Here is a 22,272-nt window from a genome sequence, read left to right on the forward strand (position 1 = left end):
TTACGTTTTGTTTGTGGTGCAGATTCACGTACTCATTGTATACTTTACAAATCATTGGCATGGACTTCTTTACATTATAGGAGGAAATTGCATATGTACTGTATATGTTCATTGTTAAGGCACTGTTAGCTAAGCTGCCGCCTTATTTAAATCTCCTTATGTTTTTATACAAATAGTTACTGTACTAGATCTCAATCGTACATTGAGTCTGAATTTGGAAAATGTGATTTTTTCTTTTTATGCCCCCTGGGCTTGGAATGATCTGCAAACTGTAGTTAAACTAGAGACACTGCCATCCCTGAGTACTTTTAAATGTCTTTTGCAAACTGCGTTAAAAGAATCTTGTAAGTGTTTTTCCTGATCTTATTTTTATTAATTGCGGAGTTTGAGTAAAGTGGTATTTTTTTTCTTCTTCCGTTTTACCCTCTTTTCTTGTGGTTATCTTTGTATGCATCTCTATGTGCTGCCATCTTGACCAGGTCTCCCTGGAAGAAGACACTGTAAAGTCTCAATGGGATTCTCCTGGCTAAATAAATAAATAAATAAATATTCAAAAATCTTATTCTGCTTGAAATTAGGCATCTGTATCATATCTGTACAGTATGGGTTATTTGGGTAACATTAGAGATTTTTTTTAATAAGTACCAGTCAATATCATATTTATTTACTTTATTTTTAAATTTAGTTTACTTTTGTTGTCATCTAGAGGCCCATTTACGCCAAGAACGATAACTCTAAAGATAACTATATTAGCGTCCACATTAGCGTTAATATCCATTTTTTAATACTGTAAATTATAATGATGCTATGCCTAAACTCACTTGTAGCATGTAATGTGACTGATTTTAGTTTTTTCGTGTTTATATTTTTGTTTATATTTTTCTAGACAAAATATGATATATATAATAACTATTTTAATATTTAATAATCGTTATTACAATAAATAAATCATTTATTTTATTTATACAATTTGTACTGTTAATTTTGTGTTGAAATATGACCCAGACATGTTATCGTAAGATTCACCCATGAACGGTTCTCAAGTTGGCTGAAGTCAGTAGAGAGGCAGTGTATGAATGAGTGACCTCTGACCTTGAGCATCTCCAGTTCACTCTCCAGCTGTTTAGAGTAGACTTCACTGTGCTCTCTGAGCTTGCGCTCCTTAGAGGCTTCGGCACACGCATCCTCCAGCTGAGACTCCAGCTATTACACACACACACACACACACACACACACACATAAGAAAAAAACTAGGATTTGTAGGAAATTTGTATAGACATTCTCATAAACCCTTCAAACTTGACCTAATTTCAAATGCACACACCCCTTGAGATGCTGTCTTTGAGCACTAAAAAGATCGTGACATCAAGAACAACTATTTCAATCACCGCAAGACACTTTCGCCTTGTGCATGGGAGAGAAAAAAAAGAAACATAAAAGAGAAGAGTGTATAAACGGGGGAGGGTCTCAATCCAGCTGCAGTCAGCACTGCGGTCAGTGTCGCCCATCTGGCTAGCTTAGTACTGAGCTGGCACGAGTCGGACGGGAACGGGAGTAAGTCGCTTGAAAAACGAATTGATGAAGCGATTAAAATCGCGTTGGGGGGAGCCGTAAGTTCTCAATCCAGCTGCAGTCAGCACTGCGGTCAGTGTCGCCCATCTGGCTAGAGTTAGTCACTGAGGTCCACAGGAGGTCATGGGGTCCGTGAGTCCGGAGGGGGCGGGAACGGGTGTGAAGACATTCCTGCTGTCGTCTAGGGAGATTTGGAGCAGTTGAGTCTGTCTCTCTATGGAGCGTGACTGATGAACTTCAAAAATGTGGTGCATTCCATGGCCTTGTTTTCATCTGACTGTGCCCTCCGTCAGCCCCGGGGGTGTTAACATGATGATGCTGAGTAATAAACACTGCACGGCACAGGCTCAGAATGCCAGGATTACACATGCAGCGTTAAATGCACACTCACTCATTGAAAGCCTCTGACAATTCATTTCCATTTACTTTAAAAACAGATCCAAAACAGTCATAACATTACAAAATGGGGCCGCGTGACCCCCTTCAATCATGCTGCTCGGCGCTCACCTACTTTGCCCCCTTCAATCGGGCCTTCTCGGTTTTGCGGATGTCCTGGCGCATGGCGTCGATCTTTTGCATCACCACCTCCATCTCCTCCTTCCCGCAGCTGCCTCGACAGACGCTGTTTCTGCGAACGCAGCTCAGCCATGCGCTCGTTCAGCTCTGAAAACTCCTGCATGGCCAGCTTCCTCTGCTGGTGGGCGTCCTTCAGCTCCTTGGTCTGAGACTTCAGGCGATCCAGAGACTCCACCAGTTGCTGGAAAAGGAGAGCAAGAGAAATGGATGAACTGGGATGGAGGGATGAGATCAGAACGCGAGAAGATGTGAAAACGATAGCACTGAAAGAGTGTGCGAGAGGAGCAGGGGAAGGAGAGAACAAGGAAAGAGCAGCTGCGCCTGGAGAGAAAGGACTGAAAAGAGGCTGAGTGAGAAATAGAAATCATCAAGAGGATTGGGAGTTGTGCGCTAAAAGAACGGGACACACGCTCATAAGGAGAAATGAACACAGACAAATCTTACAGGAAGTATTTTGGACTGAAAACAGGCTGGAATGGTTCTCATACCCCAGCCAAGAAGAGCTACGGCGGGTACGAGCCAAGCCAGGGCTCTGGGTCAACAGTCAAGTGGAATGGCTCAACAAACTCGATTAGCTAAAAATGTGAAACGCGGTGAGAATCTCGACCTGCCCTGTGAGAGGGGGTGATGACATTAATCTTGATGAAGCGAGCCAGTGTTTATGAACTTCCTGAAGAGGACATGTAATCTTAAACACGAGGACAGGAGAACTGTTCTTTGCCAATTATGTCTGCAGTCACGTAATCGGTTACATGCACAGTATATAACGACACTCATTCTTAAGGGATTTTTACATCTCATTATATTTGTTCTGAACAGCTTCAGTTTTTTTTAATAATCATTGATTTTAATGAATTAAAACCATACAGCATGTTCTTTTTAGTAAATCAAACAAATAAAATTTACAATTTACTGGCCTGAGTTTTTAAAATTTAAGACAAACTGCAGGTTGCAGCAGATATTTTCTTTCTTATGGTGACCTACACCTGAGTGTAGTGGATTATTGACAAAGAAAAAACATAGGGTATATTATATCTTTTAGCTATTAAGTGGAATTTAAGTGGATGTATAAAATTTTTAAATATGTGTTTCACATCATACAAAAATAATCGTTAAATGGAACTTTGTTAGGCCTCATTGGGCAACTAGAATTGTAAAAAGCAACCAGACAGACCTTTTAATTGCCATCAAGGAAGGAATCTAATCAAATGTTTATGGGGCTGAATTTGTGGGCATAACTACAAGAAAGCAGTTCTTTCATACAGGAATGGCTGGTACTTCAGCTCTCCAGTCACTCATACCTTATGGATATCCTCTTTCTCCAGCTTTAGAGCTTTAACTTGCTTGTCCAGGGCCTTTAGTTTGGTGGAGGAACTTTCAAAGTCCTGTCGAAGAGTCACTGCCTCCTCGAGCTGGTGCTCCAGCCGATCAGAGTCTGGGGAGGGAGAAGTCACTCAGAGTTAGCTTGATATTCTGATGAGAGGAAGTGGTGTTGACTTGCAGTCTTGACACAAAGACTTCTGTGTGATCGTAGTAAATCTATAACGTAGGCGTGTATGTTGTTGCTTTGACATGACTCATAACAGGCTCTATCATATCATATATCCATTGGCAATGATTGGGAGACCCATTACCTGCCAGTTTCTTTTTTAGCCGATCGATTTCCTCATTGAGTTTTTTAATCTCTCTATCACGACCAAGTGTGCTGGCCCCACGCCCAGAGCCATGGAGGGACTGAACAGCCTGAGTGGATTCTAGGAAATCATGTGTGGAACAAACAATCAGTACATACTCAGAATACATTTCACTGATGGATTTACAAAATGAAACCAAACCACCAACACTAAATCAATTATATAACAATGGCTTAAAGTGATAATTCACCCAAAAATGAAAATTCTGCCATCATTTACTCGCCCTTGAGTCCTTTCAAAGCCATAAGACTTTTGCTCAATTTTAAACACAAACGGAGATATTTGAATGAAACCTGAGAGGTTTATGTTGCTCCACTTCAAGCCCATTTCACCAAAACTTTATTGCTTCAAAAAGTTAATAAAGAGATTGCTAAAGTAATTCATATGAATCATACGGTTTAATCCAAGCCTTATGAAGAAACACCTTTATATGAGGAACAGATTAATTTACGCTTTTGTTCACATGTGCTCAGTTCATATGGAATACATTTACAGTGTCTTTTTGACGTTTTGGTGGAATAGACTTACATCGGAGGAACAGGAACAATGAAAACATCTTCATTTGTGTTTCAAAGATGAACAAAAGTTTTCTGGGTTTGAATGACATAATCGATGACAATTTTAATGATTTTATGATGATTACCCTGCAGCTTGCGGTTGAGCTCCTGTTTCTCCTGCTCCAGACAGCGAATCCTCTTCTCAAAGGCTTCCACCGGCAGACCCCCATCCTGGAGATCCTCCCCAGCACCTCCATCCGCCAGCGCCACCCTGCTCACGCTGCCGCGGTCTGAGAAACAGCTCTCTGTGGTGTAGGTGAAGCCCACGAAGGGCAAGTGCTGCCCGGTGAAACCCGTGTGAGATACTGGGGGAGCGATGTCCTGCAGGGGGAAATGGAAGAAGTCAGAGGTCAAATACAAACAAGAGGGCACTCTGGTATAATCAAGGTTTCGGACTTATGTTGCATTGGGAACAAAACAAATTAATTCAATGATAAAAGCATTTCAGAGTTAAACCAACCGGGTTTTTTAGCACATCATCATCTACATCAAAGTTGGAGGTGTCTGAGGGAGAGCTGACGTCAGGGATGTACGGTGCCTCTGTGTTGCGAATGTTCTCCCAGTCGATGCCGGAGAAGAAGGGGTGCTTCTTGAACTCCTCTATGCCGTGCTGACCCAACCGACGCTCTCTACTGCAGATCAGCCGCTGGATCAGATCTTTAGCCTCCTCGGACATAAGTGATGTGAGAGGGGAACTGGAACCGCTCTTAATAGTGCAAATTAGACCAGTTTACTTTAAACATCAATATTTCCAGATTTTCCACCCTAAACCACTACTCAGAGGTGACCAGATAAAATTAGGGCAGTCTTGATTTTATGAACCATGTTATGAGTCCCAAAGGAGTTAGAGCCGGGATGTTATTTGTCATGATAATTACCTTAGGGTTTATTTTTACTGGCTATAAATAAACATTTTCAATGGATTTACTGCGGGTTCATCAATGGTTTTGTATTAAAGGATTTTACCTTGCTAGAGTTTAATGCTGTTTCTTAATCATGTTACTTTCTACCGGGTGTCTGTTAGATCACAACTATGAATAAACTGTACTTCACACGCACAGTAACTGAAATTTAAAACTGTTACAAGAAAAGGCTCAATAAACTATCACAGATATAATCCACTACGCATCAATATCTCTGCGCTTTGAACTTTTCTATGCTGAGTGCTGTGCACTGTGACTCAACACACAGAGGTATGGAAATTCTACACTGATTTAAAAAAAGTAAAATAAAAACTGCGCTGGCATCAGATCGGTATCGGCCGATAATCAGAATTTTTGCTATCGGATCAGTTCTGAAAAAATGGTATCGGTGCATCCCTACGAAAACAGGACCTGGGGGGACCTGCCAAACTTTGGGGGGGGGGGGGGGGGGGGGGGGTTGTGGCATGTGAGGGGGTACGGGTTTACTTGTTTTACTGTTTTACCAGTGTACTGTGTTTTTACTTGGTTTAACGTAACGTTTAAGTTAAAATTTTTTGCCTATTTAGTTTTTTTTTTTTTGTTTCCAATTGCTATTTAAACAAAAAGGCAAAAAAAAAAAAACAGTACTTCTTTAAGTAATAAAATCCAGTACACTTCTGGGCATAGGGCTGGGGGGGGGGAGCGAAATTGAGCCCAAAAATTCCATACTCTCGTCTGTCTTTTTGGGGCTGATGTTTGCGGTATTTACGGGTGCCTCATAAACTTCTCGGTATTTTGTAGTATTTGGATATATTTTTAAAAAGGGCAGGGGAAGTTAAAAGTTTACTAAACACTAGGGAAATGGAAAATAAATAAAAAAAAGCACACACACCAGACTCACAAACTGAGTAAAAAAAGTGGTTATTTATTTTGATTACACCCCCAATTACACACTGACAAGTTGGTGCTATCATACAAATACACTTACTTGTAGGTTTTAAAATTCTACATATGTCACATTTGATTGTCCAACTACAACTATTTTCAGCAAGATGTATATTTAATCAAGTTACTGCGCTCCCATTTCATTGAGCTCTGGTCGTTTGGCGCGCGCATTTGCGTGTGTGGCAGCGCTCGTTCTAAATGAAGTCTGTGGGGAGTTTAGCGGAGAATCGCTAAAGCAAAAGCTCATGCGGGGCTTCTGACAGCAAAATGGAAATTTTCCATGGCTTTTTTTAACATTTACAGATGAAGAATTATACCTGCCAAAAATGTAAGTTATGCATTAAGGAACACAGCAAACATCTCTCCAATCCACATATACATATTATTGTAGCCCAGTTTTGTACTGAATACAGTGTTTTCAGGTGAACCTTTAGCCATGTATATGTTTTATAAGCAAACTGAAAAAAAGGCACAAAAAGGTCAGGGCATGTCAAAAAACTTCCTCCAGGCACCCCAAAACCCCCATAGAACCTCAGAGGGTTAAAACAGCGGGTCTCTGTCAGCCTCACATGCAGCCTTTCTGTCAGAACGTCGAAATCTCCCTTCGCGGGCGCGGGTGGGAGCCACTTTGAACTAAAAACTATAAACTATAGGCTACTAGGAGAGAAATAAAATGCAGAAACTTTACAAATGCAAAACAACAAAAAAAAAAAAAATGCTTGATTGGTTTGACCTCTTCATCTTTTTCTGTTGCTTGTTTTGAATACTGCGCGTGGACAGGGGTGTCACTAGATTTTTGCATAGTTTAGAGTGACAAATTGTACCAGCGTATTTAGAGGTCAAAATGCGTAGCCGCTACGCGAAATGTGTACAGGTTGGCAAGTCTGTGAAAAACACAATGATGAAGCAACTCACCTCATGGTTCATGATCTTCCCGTAGGGTCCAACCAAGGATTCAGCGTAGAAGGGCGTCTCGCCGTAGAGCATCTCATACATGCCAGACACCAAGGAGACACACCAGGTTCACAACTCCGGCCCGTACTTCCCCCCCATGCCATCCTCATTGCCTGCAGGATCTCAGGGGAGATGTAGTCCGGGGTGACCCAAGCCACTGATGACTGGACCTGCACAAGGGATGAACAGGAAGTGAGGTCACAACCCAAACAAGGCTGAATAGGTCTTCAAATAAGGCTTCAAAAATTTTGGATTTCAAATTAGACCCACATTTTATAGCTGACTTTATAAAAGTTTATGACCAGTCCTTAAAGAAAAAAAAAATGAGATTACTAACACACTTTTTAAAGACTAGTCTATAAAGCCAGTTTATGCAATTCGGCCACAGGCACATATGCAGCTGGGAAAAACTAATTTGAAAGCCCTCAACTTTTTTTCCTTTTACATGCTGCTGGCAAAGAGGGGAGAACCACACACACACACACACGACACACACACACCACACCACACCACACACACCACAACACACCCACACACACACACAGCCCCCAGAGCAGTAGCCCATGGAAAGCCTGTTTTAGGCCTTGGGTCATCCGGGTCTTGTTTATCAGGGGCTATGGGTTTTGGGGGACTCATCAATCTGTGGAAGACATGAGGGGTTGGGTGGGCAGCGACGGGATTTTTCTAATTAGCCCCCTCCTTTCTAGGCCAGCAGGGACCAAAAGCAGCTCTATTAATGTCAGAAACGCAGAGGGGGGATAGAGGAGGAGAGGGCAGGGGCAGTGCTTTTCACCCCCAAAAAAACAGATGAAGACCACCCTTGCAAGGATTGACAAACCCGACTCTCCGTTTTAGATCGACACTTGAGTACCAAAGTTGAGCCTCTTCAAATACTCACCGTGCCACTCTGCATTCATCTTCAGGGCAGGGGGGGAGCCGAAGTCCAGCCAGACGGATGTGACCGTTCATGTCCAGTAGCACGTTGTCTGGTTTTATGTCCCTGTGAGAACAGGAAATATACAACATTTAAAGCATGGAATAACTCAAGGGAAGCCTTAAAAAGCAGTGGTTCTTAACCAGTTGTGGCTTCAGGGAGTTTCAGGGGGGGTTTTTCATTGGGGTGGGGACAGCAAAAGTAGGTGAGGACCCAAAACGGGATTACCCAAATGGTTTTAGCACACAAAAATGTCAACAAAAAATGAAAGATTGGTAAATATTAATATTAAAACGAACTGCATTGGCCCTATAATATGTAAAATTATTAACCTCGCTTATAATGACCAGGAAAATCAACAATTTTGGTTTCTAAATGTCTCTTGAATTTCGGTGGTTTCATACTCTCAGTAGTTGCACAAACGCAATGTGGTGAGCGGAAACCATGTTTATCTTCATTGCATGTTAACTTGTATTTAATGAAGTCTAGGTTGTGTCATTTTTCTTCTAAACCATCTGTAGTTTTGGTTTCCGAGGATGAGGGTATAGCATGCTGAATCTGCTCAGAAATAATGGGCCTCACTTTATAATAAGGTTTCATTTGTTAAAAAACCAAAAAAAAAAAAAAAAAAAAAAAACTAATAAATTTAAAATAAATTAAACATGTTATTAACATTGGTTAATATGCTGTGAACAAACAATGAAAAATTTTATTTTATTAACTAACATTAACGAAGACTAAGAAATTCTAAGAAATATGTACACTACCATTCAATTAGTTTTGGGGCCGGGTAGATTTAATTTTTTTGAATTAATTCACCCAGGCTGCATTTATTGGATCAAAAATACAGTGAAAAATTGTGAAATAATTCACATTTTTTGTGAATTACACACACACTTAGTCTCTGTCTCTCGATGACTGGGCCACACACACAGTGCCCTCTGATTCTCAGCCCTGGCACCATGGCGAGCACAGCGGGGACAGAGTAAACATGATGTCAAAACTCATCACACACCCTTCACAACCTCACTGGGTGTCAGTATAAGCATGAAGGGTTGTACTCATGGACACGTGTGTTTAGAAGCGTTAGCATGAACTTTGGTCAGCTCGCTTTGGCCTGACAGGCTTGTTTACTGTAAGTGAGAATATGGGATGTGTTTAAAAGGCTGTTATAATTGGTTAGGGTGAGGGATCGAGAGGGAGATAAAGGCTAGTTCACCTCGAAATAAAATGGGTTCTTCATTATTCACCTTCACGTCAGTACAAACCGACAGTATTGTTCAAAATAATAGCAGTACAATGTGACCCTAACCAGAATAATCAAGGTTTTTCGTATATTTTTTTATTGCTACGTGGCAAACAAGGTTACCAGTAGGTTCAGTAGATTCTCAGAAAACAAATGATACCCGCATTCATGATATGCACGCTCTTAAGGCTGTGCAATTGGCATTAGTTGATATTAGTTGAAAGGGGGTGTGTCAAAAAAATAGCAGTGTGCATCAATCACGAGGTCATCAATTTTGTGAAGAACAGGTGTGAATCAGGTGGCCCCTATTTAAGGATGAAGCCAACACTTGTTGAACAGCATTTGAAAGCTGAGGAAGAATGGGTCGTTCAAGACATTGTTCAGAAGAACAGCGTACTTGGTTTTTTTACTTTGATTAAAAAGTTGATTAGAGAGAGGGAAAACCTATAAAAGAGGTGCAAAAAATGATAGGCTGTTCAGCTAAAATGACTCCCATGCCTCGAATAAAAGCCTTCAACTGGAGAGCAAAACCAGAGAGACGTGGAAGAAAACGGAAGACAACCATCAAATGGATAGAAGAATAACCAGAATGGCAAAGGCTCAGCAATGATCACCTCCAGGATGATCAAAGACAGTCTGGAGTTACCGGTAAGTACTGGGACAGTTAGAAGACGTCTGTGTGAAGCGCTAATCTATTTTCAAGAATCCCCCGCAAAGTCCCTCTGTTTAAAAAAATGGCATGTGCGACAGAAGAGGTTACATTTTGCCAAAGAACACATCAACTGGCCTAAAGAGAAATGGAGGAACATTTTGTGGACTGATGAGAGTAAAATTGTTCTTTTTGGGTCCAAGGGCCACAGGCAGTTGTTGTGAGACGACCCCAAACTCTGAATTCAAGCCACAGTACACAGTGAAGACAGTGAAGCATGGAGGTGCAAGCATCATGATATGGGCATGTTTTCCTCCTACTATGGTGTTGGGCCTATTTATATCGCATACCATGGGATCATGGATCAGTGTGCATATGTTAAAATACTTGAAGAGGTCATGTTGCCCTATGCTGAAGAGGACATGCCCTTGAAATGGTTGTTTCAACAAGACCAATGACCCAAAACACACTAGTAAACGGGCAAAGTCTTGGTTCCAAAACCAACACAATGAATGTTATGGAGTGGCCAGCCCCATTCTCCAGACCTTAATCCAATTGAGAACTTGTGGGGTGATATCAAAAATGCTGTTTCTGAAGCAAAACCAAGAAATGTGAATGAATTGTGGAATGTTGTTAAAGAATCATGGAGTGGAATAACAGCTGAGAGGTTGCCACAAGTTGGTTGACTTTGACTCCATGCCACACAGATGTGAAGCATGTTTTAAAAAACTGTGGTCATACAACTAAATATTAGTTTAGTGATTCACAGGATTGCTAAATCCCAGAAAAAAAAAATGTTTGTACAAAATAGTTCTGAGTTTGTACAGTCAAAGGTAGACACTGCTATTTTTTTGAACACACCCCTTTCAACTAATTGCCCATTGCACAGCCCTTTAATAGCGTGCATATCATGAATGCTGGGTCTTGTTGTTTTCTGAGAATCTACTGAACCTACTGGTAACTTTGTGTTTGCCACGTAGCAATAAAAAATATACTAAAAACCTTGTGATTATTCTGGTTAGTCACATTGTACTGCTATTATTTGAACAATACTGTATAGGACTTGCTTTTGTCAATGAGACATAAACACAAGTTGTCAATGAGACATAAAAACAACAGTTTGAAGAAAGTTAACGCTGCCCTTTTCCATAAAATGAAAGCTGAAGGGAACTGATGTTACAAAAAAACATCACAGAAGTAGTTCAAATAATCTAATTTATTAATTAATATAGTTTTATAATCTAAATCTTCTGAAACAATATAATAGTTTTGTGAGAGAAAGAGACTGAAATCTAAGTTGTTATTCGCTAAAAATATTGCTTGACAACAGTAGCAATTCATTTTCATTGTACGGAAAAGACCAGCGTGAATTTTCTTGCTAGGGTCACACAATTTGTAGGGCTACGCAATATCACGTTCATTATCGAAGGCGATTCATCTGCGATAACGAAAGTATTTTTACTATGTATATTTATTATCTACAAATCTGTCTATTAAAATACGCTCCATTTGAAAGCAGGTGATGGCGATTTAGTGGTAATCAGGGAACCGGCTTTACTTTGCGCGTGACAATCACATGCGATATATCGCCCATCCCTAACAATTTTGGGTGAAAAAAAAAAATCGAATTGCAATATTTTTTTTTTTATTGGTTAATTTTAATTGATATCAATATTACTATAAAATATATTTATATGACCTTTATATATTCTTTTATTTTTTTTAAATATACAAAATAAAAAAATATTCCTATTGTAATTTAACTGTAAAAAAAAAAAAAAAAAAAAAAATCGACAATAAAAAAAAAAACAATAAAACAAAAAAAAACATAAAAAACTGTAAAACAATACTAATATTTATGTATTAATTTCTTTAATTTTCAAACAGAAGGTCCATAGAGCTTTTAGTGGCACATGTTGCATTTCCAAAGTTATATGTAACCCAAACTCAGAGCAAATGCAGAGTTTGTTTGGAGCAGCATTTACTGTGAAACGTGGTGCTTGGAAACACTAAAAACACTGGATCATGAGCTGCTTGTGTGTAAAAGTGCTGCGCTTCACTCTAAAGCAGTGCATGTATTCATTTAATTAAATCATAGCTTTTGCAGTTTCATAAACACACTAAGCAATATCACTATTACAGTTTTATTTTGATTAATCCAGTGCTTACATTCGGCTAAACATTTCCTTATGGGCTGTATATAATGTGAGGGAGAGTAAATGTACTAACTTTCTACATTTTTTGGTAAATTACCTCTTTAACGTCGCTACTGTATCAGAGGTGAAGCCTATGCAAGCTTCCACAGAAGGAAGGAAGAGGGGGCTCAGCTGGACCGGATGGCAGTCCAGGACAAGCAGCCAGGAATAGGCCCCTTAACCTGAACAGATCTGCAGCCCAGAACACCACAGCCATCTGCGGCCTATTCATTAAATGTTTCATATGGGAGTGGACATGTGGGTGAGGTGCTGTTGATGTCCAGTGCACACATCACTCAAACAGAGGTAATGACCACTCTGCCTTGCTTGCGAGTACATGTTCAAACACTGGGGCAGAATCCTACATTGGGCAAATTTTGTTTGGGCATATCGTTTTGTCTGGATCCAGTCTTGTGTTAAAAAACCTGACTATCAGTGCACATCACTGTTTATTCTGGCTAAAAACAGCCCACTTGAACAGAAAGGGGTTATCTGATATTTAAAGTGACCAACCACAGTTTGCTTTTTACAGACTTTTAGAGAATGGCAAATCAAAAACTTGTATATAACTCCTAGAACAAAGCAAAACCTTGCTGAGAAGACCAGCATGAATGCCCAGGATTATATCCCAGTATCCCAACTCCTAGGTCATGGGTTCGATTCCCAGGGAATGCATGAGCTGATCAAAAAAAATTTATACCTTCAATGTAGTGCAAGTCACTTTGAGTAAAAGCATCTGCCAAATGCATAAATGTAAATGTCTGTGCTGGTTTAGTGCCAGCCTATCAGCATGATCTTTGTGGTAAACTTTTTGACTAAGAAAGTCCTGCTGGTTAAAGCCAACTAAGAATCAAGTCTGCATCTGATTCTCACTTGTTCTTTAAATCTCCCTTCACACACACAAACACACAGTCGTGTCACCTGTGTACGTAGCGCTGCTGATGGATGGAGTGGATAGCGAGCACCATCTCTGCCACATAGAACTTGGCCATGTCCTCCGGGAGTCGGTCCTCAAATTTACTAAGCAAAGTAAGCAGGTCGCCTCCCACATAATAATCCATCACCAAGTACTGCAGGAGGAGACAATATCATCTCTTATCACACAACACCATTCAATTACACAAACACTGACTCAGCACTTCATAATATCAACCGAACGACATCAAAGAGTAGTATGATTAACAAATATTTATCACACAGAATGCACTGTGCCCTGTCCTCCAGTACTCTGTATTAGTGTGTTTGAGGGTTGCGCTACAAATAATCATCATCAGTCACTCACTCTGATAAACATGACATTTTCATCATGGCCAATGTTTCAATGCATCATTTCACTGATAATTATTTAAACATCATATAATTAATTACATATAAATTACATGAACTATATATAGCTTAGAGGTTTTATCTAGCTGGCTTACCTTAAATACACCCAAAATGGACATTATGTATGCAATCACAGTGTTGTTATTGTTAACTAAAACTAAAATAGCTTTCGTTAATTAAAATAAAGCTAAAATAAAGATAAAAATATATAAATATTAGATCAAAAATTTCTCATTTTTGTTTAAAATATTTACATGACTAAAACTGAAATAAGATCAAATGAAAGCTAAACAGAATTTATAATAATTTAAAAAAAAAAATCACAAAAGCATATAAATTCAAACTTAAACTAAAATTAAAATGAAAAATAAAATTAAAAAATAAAACCTAACATAAAAATAAAATATTAAAAATTTTTGCTATAGCATATGAATGCTACTAAAATAACACATTGCATTACTGCTAATAATTTAGATTATGATTTATATAATGCTCAAGATAGGTCTAAAAGGTCATGTATAGGAAATTATTTATTTGATCCCCTGCTGATTTTGTAAGTTTGCCCACTTACAAAAAAATGAAGGGTCTGTAATTTTGATGGTAGGTTTATTTTAACGTATAGAGACCAACCAAAAAATCCAGAAAAAAATGTATAAAGGTATATAAAGGTGAGAAATTTTAGTGAGTGAAATAAGTACTTGATACCCAAGCAAAACATGACTTAGTACTTGGTGCAGAAACCCTTGTTTTTTGTAGTTTTCACCAGGTTTGCACACATCTCAGGAGGGATTTTGGTCCACTCCTCTTTACAGATTCTCTCTAAATCCTTAAGGTTTCTTGGCTGTTGTTTCGCAACTCAAAGTTTCAGCTCCCTTCTCCCTCCCAGATTTTCTATAGAATTGAGTCAAGTTCATGCCAAAGAGCTAAATTTTGGACTCATCTGACCACAGCACTTTCTCCCAAGCCTTCTCTGAATCATTCAGATGTTCATTGACAAACTTTAAACAGGCCTGTACATGTGCCTTCTTGAGCAGGAGGACCTTGCGGGTGCTGCAGGATTTCAGTCCATTGCTGCGTATTGTGTTACCAATGTTTTATTTGGTGACTGTGGTCCCAACAGCCTTAAGATCATTAACAAGCTCCTCCCGTGTAGTTCAGGGCTGATCCCTCACCTTTCTCATGATCATCCTTACCTCATGAGGCAAGATCTTGCAAAGAGCTCCATACCGAGGCCAATTGATGTTTTTTTTTTTTTTTGTATTTCTTCCATTTATGAATAATCACACCAACAGTTGTCTCCTTCTCACTAAGCTTCTTGCTGATGGTCTTGTAGCCCATTCCAGCCTTGTGCAGATCTACAATCTTGTCTCTGACATCCTTTGACAGCTCTTTGGTCTTGTCCAAGGTGCTGGGAGAGGTTGGAATGGAAGATACAGATACAGATTGTGTGGACAGGTGTCTTTTACACCTAACAAACTGACATTAGGAGTAACTTCATAAAGAGACAGGACTAATCTGTGTTCCACATGGGCACATAACCAATCTGTGGGAGCCAGAGTTCTTGCTGGTTGGTAGGGGATCAAATACTTATTTCACTCACTGAAATGCAAATCAATCTCTAATCTTTATATTATGTGTTTTTCTGGATTTTTTGGTTGATATTCTGTCTCTATCCTTTAAAATAAAAATTACAGACCCTTCATTTCTTTGTAAGTGGGCAAACTTACAAAATCAGCAGGGGATCAAATAAACATTTTCCCAACTGTAAGTGTATGTAGGGATGAAGACACATACCAGGTGGTTGTCATCCTGGAAAGCGTAATGCAGAGTGGTGATCCACTGACAGTCTCCATTCACCAGGACGTTCCTCTCTTCTCGGAAACAAGCCGTCTACATAAGATGCAAAACGACTTATGACATCAGAACATTCAAAAACAATATACTGTTATATCCTACACTGTGCTTTGACAACCTTATAAAATAACACTGACACAGCAACCCAGTACTTGAATTTGAAAGAAGATTCATCTATTTTGGTTTAATACTGAAGAGCTTTGAATCTCTGTGTGTCTAGGTTTTTCTCTGTGAGCCATAGTTTTTAGAGATCCAGAATGAATGGGTAACTCATACAATACATTAAACTGCATCCACCTGCAGTGATGATGTACATGGCTTTCCCATTTCAAATGTTAGTCTTAGATCTTATATCTGTTTGAACTGGGACTCTAGACAAGTGAGGAGGAATGAAAAGAGCCCAGTGAAGCTCAAAGAGGATTACTGACAAGCCCAAGTGACAAAAGTTCTCCTGATATGCCTATGGGAGGCCCGTGGGCACTGTCAGCACTGATCGGGCTGAAACGGGGCCAAGAAAGAGCATAAGAGTCATTTGTTTGTGCTTCATGGCTGACAAACTAGTCATATTTGCGTTCATCTGAATGAAACCACATATAAACGCATATTTGCGTTATTGATAATGAGCCATGAACAGAAATCTTTTTACCTCGGCCCTCTACCATATCCCCTACAAGCCCTGAAAAATGTAACATATGATAATGAGCCATGAACAGAAATCTTTTTACCTCGGCCCTCTTCAGCATCTCCCACTTGTTGAGGATCTTCATGGCGTAAACGCGCTCGGTGTGTTTCATCTTTACCACTGCAACCTAGACAGATGAGATGAGTTAGTCAATGCATACAAACAACCTTAAAAGTAAGCATGATTTAGAGGCTGTGTGAGGAATTTGGCCAGTTTTATTTTCCTCATTTATTCATCGCATGCACTTGTGGCCCACTTAAATTGAAACCCCACAGGGGAAAAAAACTCTCTGAATGAGATGCTTTTGATCTCTGATGCCTCTGAAAATCAGAAAAAGGAAAAGCTGAGACTTGAGACTGCTGACAGTTTTCCCAAAAAAGGAGATGGCACTAAAGAACCGGTTCATTTAAGCCACAGGACTGTAGCGCATCAAAAAATGTCAAGGGTGACTAACGTCTTCCCTGCAGGGGGAGTGACTCAATATTAGGAAAGGGACAGGTTGGAAAGGAGTGTCTTGTTGGATGTTATTCATGTGGGGTGGGGACAGCAAACACCCTGCCTGAAGAAAGACACACCCGTCAGGGAGGAGACGTATGAATGCAGTCACAATGCAGTGAAGGACTGTGATATTAGTGACTGACATAAGAAAACAACATAAGATAACTTGTTACCAAGGATCCAAAATCAAAGGTTTAAAAACAGACAGGAGCAGTTTGTGATGTTCAGTGAACATCTTTTCAAATAATTAGCAATGTGTGTTAGGGTCATGACTCAAAGGAATAGTTCACTCAAAAATGAATTGTACCTTTTTTTATTATTTACATCACAAACCCATATTTATTTATTTTACTTGGAAGACAAATGAGAATATTTCAAGAGTTTTTTTGCTCACAATACTTATTTCCACACACTGTAATGTAGTGCCTAAATTGTCGCCAAGCTGTTGTTTGTCCCAAAAATGTATTAATTACTGAAAAAAAAAGATAAATAAAGTACTAAGGACTCTCATCCTATGACTCTCATTCCAGACTAAACAAAATGTTTTTGTCCTTTCTGTTTACCAAGGCTCAATTTATTAGATCAAAAATACAGTAAAAACAGTAATATTGTGAAAGATTAAAAATTGTAATAACTTTTCCATTTGAACATATTTTTAAATGTCATTTTAAAAAGCTGAATTTTCAGCAGTCATCACACCAGTCTCAGTTTCACATGATCTTTCAGAAATTATTTTATATGTCGATTTGATGCTTCTTATTATTAAAGGGTTAGTTTACCCAACAAAAAAAACAAAATTAGGCTACGTTTCACTCATCCCCGAGGCATCCTAGGTGTATATGACTTTCTTCTTTCAGACGAATCCAGTCGGAGTTATATTAAAAAGTGTCTTTGATCTTTCAAGCTCTATCATTGCAGTCAGCGGGTGTTGCATTCCTTCAGTCCAAAAGAACTGAAATAAAAAGCGCCCTTCCATTAAAAAAAAAAAGTGTCTCACACAGCTCTGGGGGGTGAACAAAGGCCTCCTGTAGCGACTCGATGTGTTTTTGTAAGAAAAATATCCAAAATTGAAACGTAATAATCACTTTAATCTAGCTTGCCCTCACTGTTGTAAACTAAGCAGTTCCGGGAGCATGACGTATGAGGTCAGCGTTGCGCATGGCGCCGGTGAGGGATCTTAGTGAAAACCAAAGTTTGTTACAAGACCAAAAGAAGCAAAGTAACTTAAGCAAAGGAAAACCATCTCCTCCTCTTGGCTTATACTGAAATCCTCCGACATTCTTCTTTACAAATCCTCGTTTTGTACTTCTAATTAGTGACCGTTGTTTTGTTTTGAATTCTCCGCTGCATTATGGAAGGGCGCTTTTTATTTCACGTCTTTTGGACTGATGCACTGCAACACCCGCTGACTGCAATGATAGAGCTTGAAAGATCAAAGACAATTTTTTAAATAACTCCGACTGGATTCATCTGAAAGAAGAAAGTCATATACACCTAAGATGCCTCAGGGATGAGTAAAACGAAGCCTAATTTTTATTTTTGGGTGAACTAACCCTTTAATGTTAAAAAGTTAATTTTAATACTTGATATTTTTTGTGGAAACTGAGGTACGTTTGTTTTTAGGATTCTTCAACAAAAATAAAAATTTAAAAACAAAATATAATTAAAAAATAAAAAAACAAATCAAACACAATAAAATAAAATGTACTTACACTTTCAATCAATATAAAATAAATATATCCTAACAAAACAAAAGTATTATTTTCTTAAAAAAAAAAAAAAAAAAAATACTTATTGACCCCAAACTTTTGAACAGTAGTGTACTTATGAATGGACCAATTTTATTGTCATTTACATTTTTTTTTTAATCCTTTAGGAAGTGTGGCATCCAATACACAGAACAGAACTGCATGAGCATTCCTCAAAACATCTCCTTTTAAAGAAGTAAAGTCATATGAGTTTGGAATAGCATACGAATAAGTTAATTTCTGTGGAAAATAAGCCTTTAAACAGAGCAGGAGTTGTTCGTGAATCTACACTATAACCATCTTTGTGAGATTTCATTGCTCCCCTTTGACTTTTAAACATAAAACTCTGTGCGTGACCAACATTATTCTGCTATCTTCTGTCCACTGGCTACTTGTGACCGTCCAGTCGGCTAATGTTAAGTGGAGTCATGAATTTCCCTGTACTTTGCCTTGCTGCTCAGGACACGTCACATGATGTGTGTTTACCCTCAGTGGAGGAACAGTGTTCCCCTCACGTGGACCCACGCCAGCATACCTGCCCACAGCACAATGTGCTGCTTCAGCAAAGAACACAGTGCTAACTTTGCATACTAAGGGCAAATTACGAGCCCTGCTGCTGTTTTCCACTTTTTCCTACCCCCTTTGATGTCCTCTGGAGTGTATTTGTGCATGAATCAAAGTATTTGAAAGGTACACGTTGACGACAAACTCAAACAGAGGCTTAATCACACACATTCTTCTTATCTGTAAGGCTCCTAACCGCAGCAGATAACTGACCTCATTGCAAAAACAAAACGAACCCTGAGTGCTCAAAACCCCCCCAATTCCTCCTCAGAGTCTCCTGTCCTCTTTCCCTCGCTCCTTTTTTAGACACACGTTTCCACAAAGGCAGTCGGCTTGACCTGATTGAAAATGCTTGGGAGGTCCATGGAGAAGGAGAAGGAGAGGAAGCAGGTGACCAAAGCGGACACTACAATGAGACTGTCACCAACACACTCTTGTCCAAAGGAGATGTATGTAAGCCATAAAGTCCAAGGAGATCAAAGGTCAGAGTTCATAGAGTGATTCTGACATTTAGATCTATACAGTGTGGCAGGTGCTAAGCAACCGTGCAACCCTGAGGACAAGGAAGGGGTTACATCACTCTGAATATGCAATGTAAAATTCAAAACTGGCTTTGGGTCTTAATTGCGCAACAAGTGGGATAAGAGCGCAACACAAAGTTGTGATATTGGTCCAGTTGGACAGGCAGTTAAGATTTATTACTTGCCACATTTTCGCTTTTGCCTTAAACATTATTGAAAAATAAAAATAGAAAAAAATAAATTAATAAAATAATTTAGAATATATATATATATAATTAAATTATTTTATTCTTATCTGTATTTTTATTATATCATTAAAAATATGAAATAAAAAAATGAATGAAAAAAAGATAAAATAAAAACTAAATAAAATAAAACCTTTGCTTAAAAACTATGGCATAAGGTGCAGATCATCACTAAATTGGTTTCTATTTTTTTTTAGCCTATTCTACCTGATAATTCCAAGACAGTCATAAGTTACTCTGCATAACTTTAGTCTGAGTAATTTACCATGAGTAAAATTCATTAAACAATAACATTTTAAATAAATGAATGAACAAAAATGAAAGATAAGTTAAAAGCTAAAAATGTGAACAATTAATGCAATACAGCTGAAACAAGATTGTAAATGATGATAAGGCAAGTGACACTCTCTCACATTGGTCCTGGGCCATCAGACCATCTCAATCAAACAGTGCTGGCAGCCTTTGGCTTCCACAGTATGGAAAAAAATGGTTATGATGTCAATGGCTACCAGCATCTGTTTTTGTTACCAACATTCTTTGAAATATCATCTTGTGTGCTCTACAGAAGAAAGAAACTCTGAGTAATCAATCCCTCTTTACCCTGTGAAAGCTGGAAAACACTGATCTAAACAGTCTTTAAATCGAATAAATCTTCTTGCAAAATCAGATCAATTACAGCGCTCTTTTTGTTATATAGCAGATTTGATTTTGGACAAACCAACACCAAATAATAACCCTATTCAAGATGCTTTGGGGACATCAGAAGCCCTGCAATAAAATACTGGACTTCTGCCAAAAAAATGAATAAACTCTGTATTAGGACCAGAGTGTGGGTCTGTGAATCCGTCTTCAGTCTGAAGTTGGCAAACAATCTTAATTATGTCAGTATACCTTCAGAGATCTAAATCAATACGGAGGACAGGATTTGGTGTACTTTTGACCTAATCATTCTCTACATCAGTGATTCACTGCGCTAACTCAACAGAACAGATCATCAGCGCTCATCCTAAACACGTAGAGCTCTCACTTTGTAGCAGTCATTACTGGAGGTTTTGTGTGGCATGTAGTGACTCACTGTGACGTTATGTAAAAAATGTCTGCATCAGTCTAGTTCTCCTTGATTCCCCTCCCCGTTCCATGTTTTTCATTTTTGTTCTATTCAACAGAATAATTATTCAGAGTCTCAGGTGAAGCAAAAAGGAGTGTCATTTAAGTATGTGTCAACCACTAGACTCCACCACAAAAAGCTAGTGTTTCAAGGGACTGTTCTATCAAAATAAAAATCCAGTCATCAAACACACTCAATCATGTCATTACAAACCCAGATGACTTTCCTTTTCCAAAATGGACTGCCAAGCTCCAAAAATGACAAAAAGTGGCATAAAAATAGCTATATGACTTGAGAGCTTTATTTAAAGTCTCCTGAAATCATACATTACCATTTCACTTTGGCAAATTCAATTTTGTATTGCTGATCATTTGTCGGTATCATTAATATTTTACACATAGATACATTTAGATTCCTATTTCAACATAATTCACTAAAAATTATTTTAGTTTTCCATGACTTCATTTATTTAGAAAAAAAAGGGCATTTATTGGTAAATGTAAATAACACTCGCTAATCGAATCGGCCAAAATTTTAATATAGATCAATCCCTACAAATGAGAATTCAGAGCAGCGGCAGAGGAACAGATAGTCAGTATAGTATGACCACTTAAAGGGGTCCTATTATGCTCTTTTACAAAGTCTTGATTTTGTTTTGGGGGTGTACTATAGCATGCTCTCATGCTTGGTGGTTCGAAAAACGCATTATTTTTCACATAATTTAATTAAAATACATTTTTCCCCAGCCTGGCACAAACGGCTCAATTATTTCAGGGTTTGATGAAGGCCCGCCTTCCGAAAAACTAAATGTGTTGTGATTGGTTAGCTGTCCCAGTGCATTGTGATTGGCAAACAGCTTAGAGGGTGTTTCAGTACTGCCCCGCCCCTTGCCAAAGCAGCAAGTTCCGTTAAGGATGTCAATATTGCCATATCAATTTAAACCAGATTCAGACCCCGAGAATATTGAACAAGAGGATCACGCAGAAGTAGAACCTTTGCACGCATGGATATTGCAAGACAAGAAAACTTGACACTACAGCAGCTCTTCTTCTTCGTTTTCTCTGATGCACTAACTATGCAGCAGCACTTCTTCGTCATCGTCATCTTGTCTGATGCACTCAACCAAGCATTCTAACCACGACCTCACCCCTTCCCACCCCCCAACCATTCGAATTTCCATAGGCGGGAATTATTTTAATGATATTCTAATGGGTCGCTTTGTGACATCACAAAACTCAGAAAACAACGCTGCAGTCCAAACGAACTGTTCGTTGTAGTTCTTGAAAAGGGATTTTTTAAAAACGAAATATCTCCCGTTGGAGCAGACTTTGAGATTTGTAACTTTGGAGCCTAGATCTTTTTTATGCCCAAATATACAGACTACACACTGACTAAAATTAAAAAAAGTGAAAAATCATAATAGGACCCCTTTAAAGTCATGATGTAACAGAAGCAGTGAAAGATCTTTCATGCCATGCAGACTTAAAGGGATAGATCACCCA

At 38.9% G+C, this 22,272-nt stretch overlaps 1 protein-coding gene across 1 annotated transcript in view; it reads right to left on the reverse strand.

The window, feature by feature from the left end:
* LOC109057696 (serine/threonine-protein kinase MRCK beta-like) overlaps positions 1-22,272 on the reverse strand; it is a 63,233-nt gene that overhangs the window by 19,248 nt on the left and 21,713 nt on the right. The window contains 13 exon segments of the mRNA XM_042777578.1: positions 1,093-1,203; positions 2,080-2,170; positions 2,172-2,329; positions 3,450-3,583; positions 3,783-3,902; positions 4,486-4,720; positions 4,860-5,105; positions 7,162-7,307; positions 7,310-7,364; positions 8,107-8,200; positions 13,146-13,294; positions 15,345-15,440; positions 16,130-16,213. Coding sequence (XP_042633512.1) covers positions 1,093-1,203; positions 2,080-2,170; positions 2,172-2,329; positions 3,450-3,583; positions 3,783-3,902; positions 4,486-4,720; positions 4,860-5,105; positions 7,162-7,307; positions 7,310-7,364; positions 8,107-8,200; positions 13,146-13,294; positions 15,345-15,440; positions 16,130-16,213 — 1,719 coding nt within the window.

The sequence above is a fragment of the Cyprinus carpio genome, chromosome A20 (assembly GCF_018340385.1).
Source record: "Cyprinus carpio isolate SPL01 chromosome A20, ASM1834038v1, whole genome shotgun sequence".
Classification (NCBI taxonomy): domain Eukaryota; kingdom Metazoa; phylum Chordata; class Actinopteri; order Cypriniformes; family Cyprinidae; genus Cyprinus; species Cyprinus carpio.